The sequence below is a fragment of the Micromys minutus genome (assembly GCF_963924665.1).
Source record: "Micromys minutus genome assembly, chromosome: 7".
NCBI classification, from domain to species: domain Eukaryota; kingdom Metazoa; phylum Chordata; class Mammalia; order Rodentia; family Muridae; genus Micromys; species Micromys minutus.
Genome location: NC_137976.1, coordinates 72032382 through 72047912, shown reverse-complemented (window position 1 = coordinate 72047912; position 15531 = coordinate 72032382). Strand labels below are relative to the sequence as shown.

The following is a 15531-nucleotide window of genomic DNA, read 5'->3' as shown; positions in this document are numbered from 1 at the left end:
AGTTTAACTTTGGTGTAGACACAGACAGGTGCTGACCTTGTTTCAAGCCTTCATAAGATGAAGAGTTTTACTTTTATCCACCTCTTGGTCTTTGATACTAAAATAATTGCATCAGTTTGGGGGATACTTGTTCAGTGGGTCAATGGGCTGAATTCTGTGGTTCACTGTATCTTTACAAGATGTTGAAGGCAGCCGAGTACCCATCTCTTGGCAGAGGAAAGCTACAAATATCCTGAGAATACATCCAGTACAGACAAGAATAGGTGTTCCTGTATGTCATTGGTTCAGTTGTGTAATGTGCAGTAGGAATTGAGATCTGCAAATATACATATCTCCCTCTAACTTGAGGGAAGTACTGAAGGAAAAGCAAACAGACCAGAGTTGGAGGAACATTGATACTTACTTTATAGTGGGATGTCTTATTGTATCCACACCTCATGCCAGACCCAGAGCCTTCCCTGCAAATATGTTCTCATCCATGATTACCTCACACCAATCTCAGACTTAGGTCATGGTCACTTCAGACACACTTAGCAAGATGGAGTTTGATTTATGTCATGGACCAGTCAGATTCCAGTGCGTGCTGATCAAGATAAATATCTGCTTAATATACTTACAGAGTAGAAATTGTTGCAGCTTCTGATTCTTAATCAGTGAACAAATGACATCTCTTCTATAGCAAAGCTTCTTTGAGTAAATGTTCCCTAATGTCTTGCTTATTGCAAACCAGGATTGTGGCACAGGCACAGGGGCACAGTCATCATGGCCAAAAAAGCTGTTTTCATTTACCAGTTCACCTAATCTCTGACTTAATCAAAGCGTTCACAGACTAGTTTCTAAGTTCTGTGGCTCTGATATGCTTTGTGTAATTCTGTAACTTCTCATTGCCAAGCTCTCCCCTGTGAACGATATCTACTGTGGATTACGTGAACATGAGCTGTAAACCCCTTCAAGCACACTGTGAGAGACAGAGCAAAGAAGACCCTGTGTGTTTTGCTGTGGATTTCCCACCCCCCCAAACCCCTGGGAAGAAGTCGTTGCTGTAACACTGTAAAGGACCAGAGAGCAACAGTACACGGTCCAGGGAATTTGAACACTTGAGGGCTCTGAAGCCTTCTGGAAAGGGTCACAGCACCCCCTAGTGGCTTTATTTTCTCTTTGAGGAGGTGTTCATTTAACCACTCTTATTCTACTGGGAAACTCTGTATTTCCCAACCTGACAAATAAATACCATGTTTTCCTCAAAAATTATTTAGGTTTATATATTTTTTTCAGGAAATAGTCCCAATTAAAAAATATATTCTATTTTTAATGGATATTTTATTTATAAACATTTCAAATGCTATCCCATTTCCCAATTTTTCTCTCTGGAACCTCCCTATGTCATCCCCCTCCCCTTGCTTCTTCTATGAGAATGCTCCCCACCCACCCACACCTGCATCCCCACCATGACCTTCACAGGACCAAGGGTCTCTCCTAACACTGATGTCCAAAAAGCCCATGCTCTGCTATGTATCTGGCTGGAGCTATGGGTTGCTCCATGTATAATCTTCGGTTGTTGGTTAACTACTTGGGAGCTCTGAGGCGTCTGGTTGGTGGATATTCTTGTTTTTCCTAAGGAGATGTAAACCTCTTTAGCTCCTCAGTCCGTTGTCTAACTCCTCCATTGGCAAACTCATGCTCAGCTGAATTATTGGCTGTGAATATGCGCCTCTGTATTTGTCAGGCTCTGGCAGGGCCTCTTAGGAAACAGCTATAGCAGGCTCTTGTTAGCAAGCATTTGTTGACATCTGCAAAAGTGACTGGGTTTGGTGTCTGTATATGGGATAGATCCCCAGGTGGGACAGTCCCCGAATGGCCATTCCTTCTTTCTGTGCTCTAGATTTTGTGTCTATATTTTCTCCAATGTGTTCTTTGTTTCCCTTTCTAAGTAGGACAGGAGTATCATCACTTTGGTCTTCCCACTTGTTGCACTTCATGTGGTCTGTGAATTGTATCTTGAGTAATTTGAGCTTTGGGGATAATATCCTCTTTTCAGTGTTTGCATATACCATGTGTGTTCTTCTGTGACTGGTTTACCTCACTCAGGATATTTTCTAGTTCCATCCATTTGCCAAAGAATTTCATAAAGTCATCATTTTAATAGCCGAGTAGTACTCCATTGTATACATATACAACATTTTCTGTGTCCATTCCTCTTTTGAATGATATCTGAGTCTGTAAAATAACCCAATTCAATTTAGAGAAGGAGGATCAAGTGTTTACAGTGGTATGGAAGTCTTAGAGAAACATGAGCCATTGGAGTTCTGTCTAGAAACTTCCCCATCTGCCAATGAGTCTAAGGCTCTTTCCCATTTCTTTTCTACAAGATTGAGTGTATCTGGTTTTATGTTGAGATCTTTGATCTATTTGGAAATAAGCTTTGGACAAAGTGACAAATATGGGTCTGTTTTCATCTTTCTGCATATAGATAGCCAGTTAGGCCGATACAACTTATTAAGGATGATTTCTTTTTTCCATTCTATAATTTTGGCTTTTTTGTCAAAAGTCAAGTTGTGTGGTTTGATTTATGGGTCTTCAATTCTATTCCATTGATGAACCTGTCTGTCTCTATACCAAAAACACACATTAAAAAAAAATCACTATTGTTCTGTAGTGGAGCTTAAAGTCAGGGATGATTTTCCTGAGCTATTCTTTTATTGTTAAGGATTATTTTCACTATTCTGTGTTTTTTGCCTTTCCAGATGAATTTCACAATCACTGTTTTCCACATCTTTGAAGAATTTGGTTGGGATTGTGTTGGGGATTGCATTGAATCTGTAGATTGCCTTCTGTAGAATGGACATTTTTACAATAATTCGACCAATCCATGAGCATGGGAAATCTCTATTTTTGAAATTTTCAACTTTTTTTCCTGAAAGACTTGAAGTTATTGCTGTACTGATCTTTCACTTGTTTGGTTCGTTTTACCCTAATATATTTTATATTATTTGTGGCTATTGTGAAGGCATTTATGGGTACTGATTATATGAGGTAATATTATATCTGGCCACTGTGTTGAAGTTGTTTATCAGCTGGGAAAGTTCTCTGGTATAATTTTGGGGGTCACTTATGTCTGCTGTCCTATCATCTGCTAATAGTGATACATTTATTTCTTCTTTGTCAGTTTGTATCTCTTTGATCTCTATTTGTTTTATTATAGTTCTGTCTAGCACTTCAAGTACAATATTGAGTAGATATGGGAGAGTGGGTGTCCTTGTCTTATCACTATTTTAGTGGAATTGCTTCAATTAACTTTTCTTTTAATTTGATATTTGGTTTGCAGTAAATTGCCTTTATTATGTTTAAGTATAGGCATTAAATTCCTAATTTTTTAAATACTTTTAACATAAAGGGGTGTTGTATTTTGTCAAATGCTTTTTGTTGCATCTAAAGAGATGTTCATGCGATTTTTTTTAAATCTTTGAGTTTATTTATACAGTGAATTATGGTTAGCAGTGTAGTCTTAAATCAGACTGGTCTGGCTAGCACTCATGCCCAGAGCCACAGGCAGAGCAGGCACACTGCCATCAGGACTCATGACCACCTTCAGGGGAGTCTATCTACTGAGCCCACAGGCCTCCATCTGCACCCAGAACTAGAGCTGTCTCATTGCCATTGGAACTTACAACCTACCTATAGTGAGCAGAACACACAAGAGCCTTTGGTCCACAGATGCACAAAAAAAGAAAAGCTCCATTCAGAGACAACAAGAAAAACTAACATCAAAGATAAGAGAATGGCAAGAAGCAAGCACAGAAACCAAGACAAGCTGGCAACATCAGAACCCAGGTCTCCCACCACAGCAAGCAGTGTATATCCCAACACACCAGATAAACAGGATTTGAACATAAAATTGTGCCTCATGCTGATGATAGAGGGCCTTGAGAAGCCCATAAATAACTCCCTTAAAATATAGAACACAGAAAAACAAGTACAGCCCTTAGAGAAACACAGGAAAACACAAACAAACAGATGAAGGAATTGAACAAAACCACCCAGGATCTAAAAACAGAAATGGAAACAATAAAGAACACACAAAGAGAGACAACCCTAGACATAGAAAACCTAGGAAAGAGTCAAGGACTTATAGACATAAGCATCACTAACAGAATACAAGAGACAGAAGAGAGAATCTCAAGGACTGAAGATAACTTAGAAAGCATTGAAAAAATAGTCAGAAAAATGTAAAAATTAAAAAGCTCCTAGACAAAAACATGCAGGAAATCCAGGACACAACCAGAAGACCAAGCCTAAGGATAATAGGGGAAGAAGAGAACAAAGACTCCCAATTAAAGGCCCAGTAAATATCTTCAACAAAATTATAGAAGAAAACTTCCCTAACCTAGAGAAAGAGATGTTCATGAACATACAAGAAGCCTGCAAAACTTCAAAAAGATTGGACCAAAACCAAAATTCTTCCCAACACATAATAGTCAAAAAACCAAATACTCAAAACAAAGAAACTATACTAAAAGCAGTAAGGGTAAAAGGGCAAGTAACATATAAAGGCAGACTGATCAGAATTACACCAGACTTCCCAACAGAAACCATGAAAGCTAGAAGGTACTGGACAAATGTCATACAGACCCTAAAAGAACACAAATGCCAGCCCAGGTTACTATATCCAATAAAGCTCTCATATGGAAAAACACCAAGATATACCAGGACAAGACCTAATTTACACAGTATCTGTCAACAAATCCAGCCCTACAAAAGATAACAGATGGAAAACGCCGACACAAGGAATAAAACTACACCATAGATAAAGCAAGAAATAATCATCTTGAAACAAAATCAATAGAAAAAAAGGCACACAAACATAATTATACCTCTAACAATGAAAATAATAGGAAACAACAGTCTTTATTCTTTAATATCTCTTAACATCAATGGACTCAGATTCCTAATATAAACACAAAGACTATCAGACTGGGTACAAAAACAGGACCCAGCATTTTCCTGCATACAGGAAACTTATCTCAGCAACAAAGACAAGCACTATGTCAGAGTAAAAGTTTGGGAAAAAAGTTTCCATGCAAATGGTCCCAAGAAAAATGCTGGAGTAGACATCCTCATAAATAAATTTTCAAACGAAAGTCACCAAAAAGACAAGGAGGGACAGTTTTTAACTCATCAAAGAAAGAAACCTATCATGATGAACTCTCAATCTAGAACATCTATGCTCCAAATACAAGGGCACCCACATTTTTAAAAGAAGCTCTACTAAAGCAAAAGCATGTATTATACCACACACAATAGTGAGAGAATTCAATTTCCCACTCTCATCAACATACAGATCATGGAAGCAGAAAATGAACACAGAAACAGTGAAGGTAACAGAAGTTATGAACCAAATGGATTTATTAGAATATTTCATCCTAAAACAAAAGAATATACCTTCTTCTTAGCACCCCATGTCAACTTCTCCAAAATCAACCTTATAATCATTCACAAAACAGGCCTCAACAGATATAGGAACATCAAAATAATCCCATGCATCCTATCAGATCACCACAAATTAATGGTGGTCTTCAATAACAATAAAAATCCCACATACACATGTAAACTGAACAATGCCCTACTCAATGATAGCTTGGTCAAAGAAGAAATAAGGAAAAAAATCAAAGATTTTAAAAAATTTAATGGAAATGAAGATACAGTATACCCAAATTTATGGGAAACAAAGAAAGAAGTGCTAAGAGAAAAACTCATAGCTCTGAGCATCTCCAAAAAGAAACTGGAAAGAACATACACTAACAGCTTGACAGCACACCTGAACACTATAGAAATCTCTAGAACAAAAAGAAACAGATATACCCAAGAGAAGTAGACAGCAGGAAATAAACAAACTCACAGCTGAAATAAACCAAATAGAAACAAAAAGAACTTCACAAAGAATCAACAAAACCAGGATATAGTTCTTTGAGAAAAACAGCAAGATTAATAAACCTTTAGCCTCACTAAAGAGAGGGTGTAGAGAAAGTATCCAAATTAACAAAATCAGAAATGAAAAGGGAGACATAAAGACAGTAACTGAAGAAATTCAAGAAGTCATCAGATCCTACTGGAAAAGCCTATACTCAACAAAACTGGAAAATCTAAAGGAAATGGACAATTTTCTAGACAGATACCAGGTATCAAAGTTAAATCAAGATCAGATAAACCATCTAAACAGCCCCATAACCCTTAAAGAAGCAGAAGCAGTTAGTCATCAAAAGCCTCCCAACCAAAAAAGAAAAAAAAAAAAAAAAAAAAGAAAAAAAAAAAAGAAAGCCCAGGACCAGATGGGTTTAGGGCAGAATTTATCAGACCTTTATAGAAGACCTAATGCCAATATTCTCCAAACTATGCTACAAAATAGAAACAGGGAACTCTACCCAACTAATTCTTTGAAGGCACTATTACGCTCATTCTTAAACCACACAAAAACCCTACCCCCTAAAAAAAAACTTCAGAAAAATTTCACTCATGAATAATGATGCAAAATACTCTATAAAAATTATTGCAAACAGATTCCAAGACCACATCAAAATGATCATTCCAGGGATGCAAGAATTTGTGAATATATGGAAATCTATCAAATCAATCCTCTATATAACAAACTCAAAGAGAAAAAACACATGATAATCTTTTTAGATGCTGAGAAAGCACTTGGCAAAATTCAACACCTCTTTATAATAAAAGTCCTGGAAATATAAGTAATTCAAGGCCAATATTGAATATAGTAAAAGCAATATTCAGCAAACCAGAAGCCAAAATCAAACTAAATGGCCAGAAACTTAATCTTACTGGTACTAGACATGGCTGCCCACTATCTTCCTATCTGTCCAATATAGTACTGGAAGTACTAGCCTGAGCAATTGGACAGCAAACAGAGGTCAACGCAATACAAATTGGAAAGAAGTCAAAATATAACTATTTGCAAATTATATGATAGTATACTTCTGTGACCTCAAAAATTTAACAAGAGAACTTCTACAGCTGATAAACAACTTCAGCAAAGTGGCTGGATATAAACTTAACTGGATCAAATCATTAGCCTTCACATACTTAAAGGATAAACAGGCTACAAAAGGGATTAAGGAATTGACACACTTCACAATAGTCACAAAATACCTTAGTGTGACCATAACCAAGCAAGTGAAATATCTATATGACAAAAATGTCAAGTCTCTGAAGAAGAAAATTGAGAAAGACCTTAAAAGGTGGAAAGATCTCCTATGCTCATGGATTGGAAGGATCAACATAGTAATCATGGCCATGTTGCTTAAAGCAGTCTACAGGTTGAATGCAATCCTCATCACAATACCTACTCAATTTTTCATAGAGTTAGAAAGATCAATTTGCAAATTCATTTGTAATAATCAAAAACCCAGAATAGCAAAATATATTATCAACAATAAAAAAACTACCTGGTAATCACGATACCTGACCTCAAGCTGTATTATAGATCAATTGTGATAAAAACAGCATGGTATCAATACAGATACAGGCAGGTAGATCAACAGATTTGAACTGAAGTCCCATAAATGAACCCACTCACCTATGGTCATTTGATCTTTGACAAAGGAGCTAAAAACACCCAATGAAAAAAAGGACAGCCACTTCAACAAATGTTGTTGGATCAATTGGCAGTCCTAATGCAGAAGAACGCCAATTGACTCTTTCTTATCTCCTTGTATAAATCTCAAGAACAAGTGGATCAAAGATCTCCTCAAAAAATCAATTACACTGCATCGAATAGAACAGAAAGTGGGGAAGAGTAAGCTGGTACAATCACTCTGGAAAACAGTTTGGTGGTTCCTCAGAAAATTGGACATAGTCTTACCTGAAGACCCAGAATTCTCTGAATAACCCAGAACCAACTTGCAGGCCATATGAAGCTCAAGAATAACAAAGGCCAAATAGTGAAAGCCTCAGTCCTTCTTAGGAAAAAATAAGTGTATAGCACCCTTTCAGAGTGTGGTACACCTGGACCTTAAATCATTAATAATCCAAGAGCTAGGAATATATCCTTGTGGCAACTTTTGGTATTCAAAGATTATTATGTTTAATCTATACACACCAAGAAAACTCTGACTGTTTCCATGTTCCATTCTGTTCTACACGTACTTTATGCTTATGGTAACTAATGGGATTTCAGTGCATGCTATCAAACCTCTAAAAGAATTGCAAAAATGCTTTAAAAATCTGTATATAGATCTCTCTTCTTTAAATAAAGTTGTAAGAAAAAAAATTTACTGACTCTTGTTCTTGCAAAGTAAATGGGTCCTAAGAATCATGGGCTAGTTATGCCTTTGTAAAACTACTTTTTTGAGGGAGATAATGGAGTTAGGTACAAGATGTACTTGTAAAAGGAACTGTGTGTGTATGTGTTTCTTTAATAAACCCTGTATTAACAATATATCAGCCCAATACTCTGAGTATCTGCAGTCTCAGGTATTATCTGCATCAATATCTATGGTTCTAGCCAGTATTCAATAAATAATTTTATTTCCAAAATATCTATTCATAGTCATGGTAAATCTTGTAGTGACTGAGAAGAGTCACTCTCACAAATTTTGGGCCACCATTATACTAATACAAATACAAGACAACACTGTAGATTTAAGGGTTTGTGGTTGTGTTGGTATTTCCATTTCTCTCGGTAGCATCCAGAGTGCCTCATTGTGCCCAGACATAGGGGTGAAGGATCTATGTAGGCAACCACTCAACTTCACTCCTTCAGTGAATTATATAGGTTTCAGGCCTTGCAGTCAGTTTAGGGAGAGTAGCCTCTAGTATTGACAACAGATTTTGGTATTCCCTTTGGGCAATTCTGGCCAATAACATAAGTTTATATATGTGTGTGTGTGTGTGTGTGTGTGTGTGTGTGTATGTATTGGATTTCCATACTACTATCTTTTCAGTCCCCACTCCAGAAAATTCCCCTTCCTGATGTGTCTTTTCTACTTTTGCTCTTCTGAACACTTGATTTTAGGCTGTAGGATCCATCCCCAGTTTGAGTCAGAGGAGTAGTCTCAGCCCAGTGTCATAGCAAATAGTGTTACACCCAAGGTCTTTGACCATGGCAAAATCTGTTTTACATTGAAGAAAATATAAGGCATATATTTGACTACCATTTGTTGGCTTTTACTCTCTAGACATGAATTATTCAGACAGGAAAGTAATTTCTGTATGTCTAATGGTCAATGCCCACCAAGTGATGTACATCAACAATCCGGATAACCCATAGTTAGTAGAACACAAGACATCTACTCTGTCATGCCACAAATGGCCCTGGGCATCTCACAGAAGTTTCTGCTGACTAGAACCATCCTGAGTATTTGATGAGATTTTGTGCTACACTAGACACAACATGAGACAAGAGATAATATGAGGTTCTCCATGATTGGAGTAGACAGTGATACACTCCATCTTTTACTCAACTCTAATGACAAAGCATCTCCAGCATAACCTCATATCTTTGCTCCCAACACATGCCATACCAATGCTAACTGAAAATTTGTTCAGTGTATGAGTGAATCAACAAACAACATAGTTATCATGTGTGAACAGATATAAACTGTTCCCTTCTTCTGTGACTAGAAAACTGTATCCACTACAAATGTGTAGAGTCAGGTAGCTGCTAGTTTATATTTTTTCTCTACTTGAAAGTTAGTGTTTATAATCTGGTTGAGAAAATGCCAGGAAATTTTACTATCAACCTGATAGTTGTTCTTCAAATCAGACACATCAATTCGGTCTTATTATTTTGTAGCTATTGACAAGAGGGTGGGTGCATGGTGCTTGGTAAGACAGATGGAACTAACTTTCTAGGTAGAATGATTCAAAAGGCCCTTTTTCATATAATTCCTAATGTCAGGTTTGAAGTAAGGGCTGTTTCTGAACCTACAGGGTGTGTGGGTGTGGTGATGGAGAGCTCTCTTCTCTCCTGCACTTCAAATTTTACCTTGAAAATGCATATAGACATCTGTTGCCTTCAGATAGGTAATAAGGAATCTCCTTCTATTACCCCACAGCACTCATGGCCACCCATATTTAACTGCAATCATGAAGGTCCTAAGCAAGTTCCCAGGTAAATAGAAATGTAAACATTTAAGATTACAGATAATTTCATCACTATGCACTTATAAACATTCACTGATCTAGTGACACCCAAAATATTAGTGATTTACTCTATTCATTAGTTACATATGTATCTCCTTACCAAGGTCTCTGTCAGTGCCAGTCAAATTTCACACCCACTATTCTACCTGAGGTATTGTAGAATAAGAAAATTAAAAGGGACACAAGAAAGAAATAGAACCCATCAAACTTCATTTCACTAGACAACAGAGTTAATAATGTCTACATTTTCAAGTCAATTTAAACATTCTTGACACCAAGTTCCATTAATAATGGATAATATTGTTTGATAATATACCATGCATTATCACTTATTTGTGTCTTAGCATGTGCTCCATTCTAGAAATGATTTTGATTAACTGGGAGGAGCCAGTTTATGTGTGGTATGGCACATAAATCAGAAATGATAGTATTTCCTACATTCTAGGGTAAACTGAACAGTGTTCTAATCCTCTTACTTGAAACGCACCTCTCAGAGTCTGTATTGGCGAAGTACTGTGAAACAGTAGGGGTCTTGTTCTAGGAACCATTTTGGCATTATTAATCACTAGAAAACACATATGGACAATGCCCACTGGAGTTGGATAAGTCTTATAAATATTCACACCCTTAAATATCTTTCTAATTTTATTCAATTGTTTCCTTCTATTTTCAGTTCTTCATTTTTAACACCTGTTCATATCATTTTGTATTTTTCTTCTTTTTCTTTTTATTGAATATTTTATGTATTTACATTTAAAATGGTATCCTCTTTTCCTCTTCTTCCATTCCCCCTTGCCCCTTCATCTCCTCCCCTCACTTCTATGAGGATGCTCCCACTCCCACCAACTACCAGCTCAACACACTGGCATTCCCCTACACTGGGGAAATGAGCCTTCCCAGGACCAAAGTCTTCTCCTCCTATTGATGCCAAACAATGTCATTCTCTGCTACATATGAGGCTGGAGCCATGGGTTTCTCCGAGTGTACTCATGGTTGGTGGACTAGTCCCTGGGAGCTCTGGGGATTTGGTTGGTTGATATTGTTGCTCTTCCTATGAAGTTGCAAACCTCTTCAGCTCCTTCAGTCCTTTCTTTATATCCTCTGTTGGGTTGGTGTCCCCATGCTCAGTCCAATTGTTAGCTGTAAGCATCCTCATCTATATCAGTAAGACTCTGGCAAAGCCTCTTAGGAGATATTCATATGTCAGCAAGCCCTTCTTCATATCAGCAATAGTAACTGCATTTGGTGTTTTGAACACATATTAGCTATTTTAAAATGCCCGTGCATCTTCTAAAGAGCTTTATTCAGAGAACATCACTAATTTTTAGTGGAGACATGTAATTTTTGTATAATTTTTGGAAAGAGAACTCATCTGGACTTGGGTGGTTGGTTGTTTCATTTGAAATGGGACAGTTTTTCCACTGATTTAAAATAACAACTCAAATCTCCATTTGTTATTACCAAAACCTGGCAGGAATAACTAAACCCCTCAGTGCTTGATTTCAGCCTTGGGGCCATTCAGAATTAGTATGCTGTTGTCATATCAAAAGGATTTCTAGCTAACCTACAGATAGCTTTAACCTCTTCCCACATAATAAAATCAGTTGCACAGCTGATAATTTTTCATTGTAATTCCTCAAAATCCAAGATTAGGTTGGCAAAGAGCAGGGCATAATGGTCATTACAAAGACACACTGGCACCCAGCAAAGCCTGTGTAGGGGGTTAAACTCCAGATCTTCAGGGTTGTGCAGGACTGTGTGGTAGTACCTGAAAGGTACAAAAATGGCTCAGAAGGCAAATCTTCAGATGCGGGGCTTGAGGTCATGGGAGATTAAGTTAGTAATGAAATATTTATTGAAAAGTACATTTCTCCACTCTGAGAACAGTACCTCAGGTATCAAGTGAATAGAACTAATCACCATAGGATGCAAAGCACTGCTGCTTGCGATGTATGCAAATATCTGTACACAGATCATAAGATCATAGAAAATAGTGTCTTGTAGTTCAATTTTTGGAATTTTTAAAACAGAGTCTCACTTCATATCCCAAGCTAGACTGAGACTCACTATATAACATATATATATATATATATATATATATATATATATATATATATATATGTGTGTGTGTGTGTGTGTGTGTGTGTGTGTGTGTGTGTGTGTGTATGTTTATACTAGATCATGGGTAATACACTCTCAGTGGTAATATAAACATAACCACAATGAATTTTGAAGCATATTTTAAAACTAATCTACTTGACCTAAAAATTAGAAATATATAATCAACCATTAAATTACATATTAATCCATTTTTAAATGGATTGATTTAATTGTAGATTTTATGGAATTTTGTTTGATGATTGAACTGAGCTCATTATTTGAACATTACAATGTTTTATCACATTTTTTCACTAGTTGAAACTTTCAGCTACTGTATTTTTATATCTGTTTGTGATACCATGTTAGCCTGTATGAGAGAACACCAACCTGACACTAATGATCCAAATTTGCTAGTGTAAGTACCATGAATAAATTTCATACAAACCATAATGAGATGAATTTTAAAAAGCAATTCAGATCATCCTGTCTGGACTTATCCAATATTCAGGCTTTGAATGAAGATGAAGGCATTACATGTAGACAACATTACTATCCTACTGGCTTTAAAGATAAAAACTTCGAAGAATCATTAGCTGCATAGAAATTTAGTTATTTCCAGAGTTATATGGGTATAGACAACCATAATCTCCATTGAAACTACTGCTTTAATTTTTTTTTTTTTTTTTTTTTTTGTAGATTTCAGCTTTCTCAGAATTCTGGTGATAAAACCAGACTTCACCAGACAGATTTTAGTGGAACAATTATAGTACCTATTTTTTTGTTATAGAAACATTAGAATTTCCTTAATTACATTTACTTTCATAAGAATACCATCACAATACACCAAGACATTGAAGAAAAATTAATATTTATAAAAGATATATTTCTTTATTAAAATTGTTCATATCATGAATTAAGATATTAACCAAAATTGTTAGTATGTGACAGTAGTACATAACAAAACAAAGAAAACCCATTATAGAATTTATACTGAGGAATTGTGTAGTAGCGTCTGGTTCTTATAACCAGCACCATGCTCCCAGAAGTCAGTCTCAGACTCAAGATATATTTATAAATACATTGAAAGTTTTGCTAGGATTTTCTCTTATTAATCATAAATATTCCCATTTTTTTGAATCCATATTTTGCCACATGTCTGGTTACTTGTGCTCATAACCCATGCATCCATCACATGTGTTCTCTTCACAGCCAGATCTCCAATGCCTGGCTCTTTACCAGAGTCCTTTTGCCTCCTTCATCCCACCTTTTACTCTACACTGTCAGTCAGATTGTTTTAATTGACAGGTTATGTATGCAAACAAAACACCAAATATTCTCTCTAAAACTTTTCATTAATTTCTCACTCTCCTGTGTAGGATATGATTGCCTACACAAGAATAAAATAAGTGGAAACTTCTCATTCTCAATTATTCTGCAGAATAATATACGTGGCTGGCCTATACCTCAGTCTTGTCTATCTCTTTTGTCATTTGACTGCTATTTCCAATTATTTTTATTCTCACAACTGAATACATAAATAAGAATTAGTAGAAAATTAGTAGCCTTGTTTTAGAAAACTGTAAATTCAAAGTAACATGGACTCAAGAGAAAAATATCAAGTATTTTATATGAGCAAGCTCTGTATGTGTAATTTGTTATTACTGATAGTAATACACTGAACTTGCCAAAAAATAAATGGCATATTTGAGCAAATAAGATTTGCCAAGAGGTTTTTTTCTGAGTTCTCTGATATATCTACAATGATGAGAAACACTCATTCTTGAATGCATTGCTTCATCATATAATTTTCACATAATGTGTGCTTTGAGAGATATGGCTTTGCTCTATAGTCTAGAGAAGTCTTGCCCTCAATATGTTCATCAAGCTGTACTTTAAATTATGGTGTTTTTCTGCCCCAGTAATTATGCCCAAGCACTTGAAGCACGGCTGAAAGCAAAGCATAAAACTCAGCTAACTCATGCCGCTGCCTTATCAATCCCTAACACTTTCATGAATGCTCTGGACACTTCTTTGTTCCGGAGGCTATAAATAAGGGGGTTCAACATTGGAGTAAGGATAGTGTAGAAAGCTGACACTATTTTGTCTTGGGTGGGAGAACGACCAGAAGAGGGCCGCATGTATATGAACATGGCTGCCCCATAGTACATTCCTACCACCATGAGATGAGAGGAACACGTGGCAAAAGCTTTATGGCGACTCTCAGCTGAGCCCATACGAAGAACAGCCAGAATTACACGAGTATAGGAAGCTATAATGACAGCTACAGGTAAAGTAAGCATAATTATACAGCAGAAAAATATAATCTTCTCAAATATCAAGGTATTACTACATGAAAGAGTGAGCAAGGCAGGAACATCACAGAAAAAGTGAGGTATTTCTCTGGCACCACAATATGAAAAGGACAGTGCAGCTGCAGCTTCTATGATACCATCAAGTGAGCCAAGAATCCAAGAGGAGGCAGCCATGAGGCCACAGATTTTGTGACTCATGAGAATAGGGTATCTCAGTGGGTAACAAATAGCTACATAACGGTCATAGGCCATTGCGGCCAACAAGAAACACTCAGCTCCAAGTAGAGACACATAGAAAAATATCTGGAGTCCACAGCCAGTCATGGAGATGGACTTGTTGCCAGAAAGGAAGTTGAAGGCCATTTGGGGTACTGTGGTAGTGATGAGCATGAGATCCATGAGAGAAAGCTGGCTGAGAAGGATGTACATGGGGGTGTGGAGATGGGCATCCAGGTAGATGAGAATCACCATGATAGAATTTCCTATGAAGGCCATGAAGAAGATCCCCAGGATGAGGGAAAAGAAAAACGTATGAAGAGGGCTGTGATCAAATAATCCTAGTAGAATGAAGTCAGAATTACTGGTCCAATTGTTCCATTGTATCATGAGCATGTTCACTGAGGAGAGAGAATACATAATAAAGGTCTTATTGTGCCATACAGATATCTAATGTTTCTTTCCAAGCTAGAATGTCACAGTGTTATGCAAATAGAAGATTCTTTCATTGGACATAAGGTATTTATTTGTTGATATGGGGGACTAAATTTATTCTTTTACATCTCTATCTCTATTTGTCTATTCATCTCTGTTTCTCATACACACACATACACACAGAGATAGAGAGGCAGAGACAGATCTGACTTTGTACTCATGATTTTCTTGCCTTAATCACCAAGGTTTTGAGATTACAGATATGCATTGACCACAGTGCCTGTCTTTTAAACTCAAATTATTTAGCAAACAGAAT

General features: G+C 36.7%; 1 protein-coding gene across 1 annotated transcript; it reads right to left on the bottom strand.

The window, feature by feature from the left end:
- Positions 1-14228: 14228 nt before the first annotated feature.
- Positions 14229-15176, bottom strand: LOC308422483 (olfactory receptor 2M3-like; the record flags this gene model as incomplete). Its single annotated transcript, XM_080919096.1, has 1 exon — positions 14229-15176. The coding sequence occupies one exon, from the start codon at positions 15174-15176 to the stop codon at positions 14229-14231; it is 948 nt and encodes a 315-aa protein (XP_080775222.1).
- Positions 15177-15531: the final 355 nt, after the last annotated feature.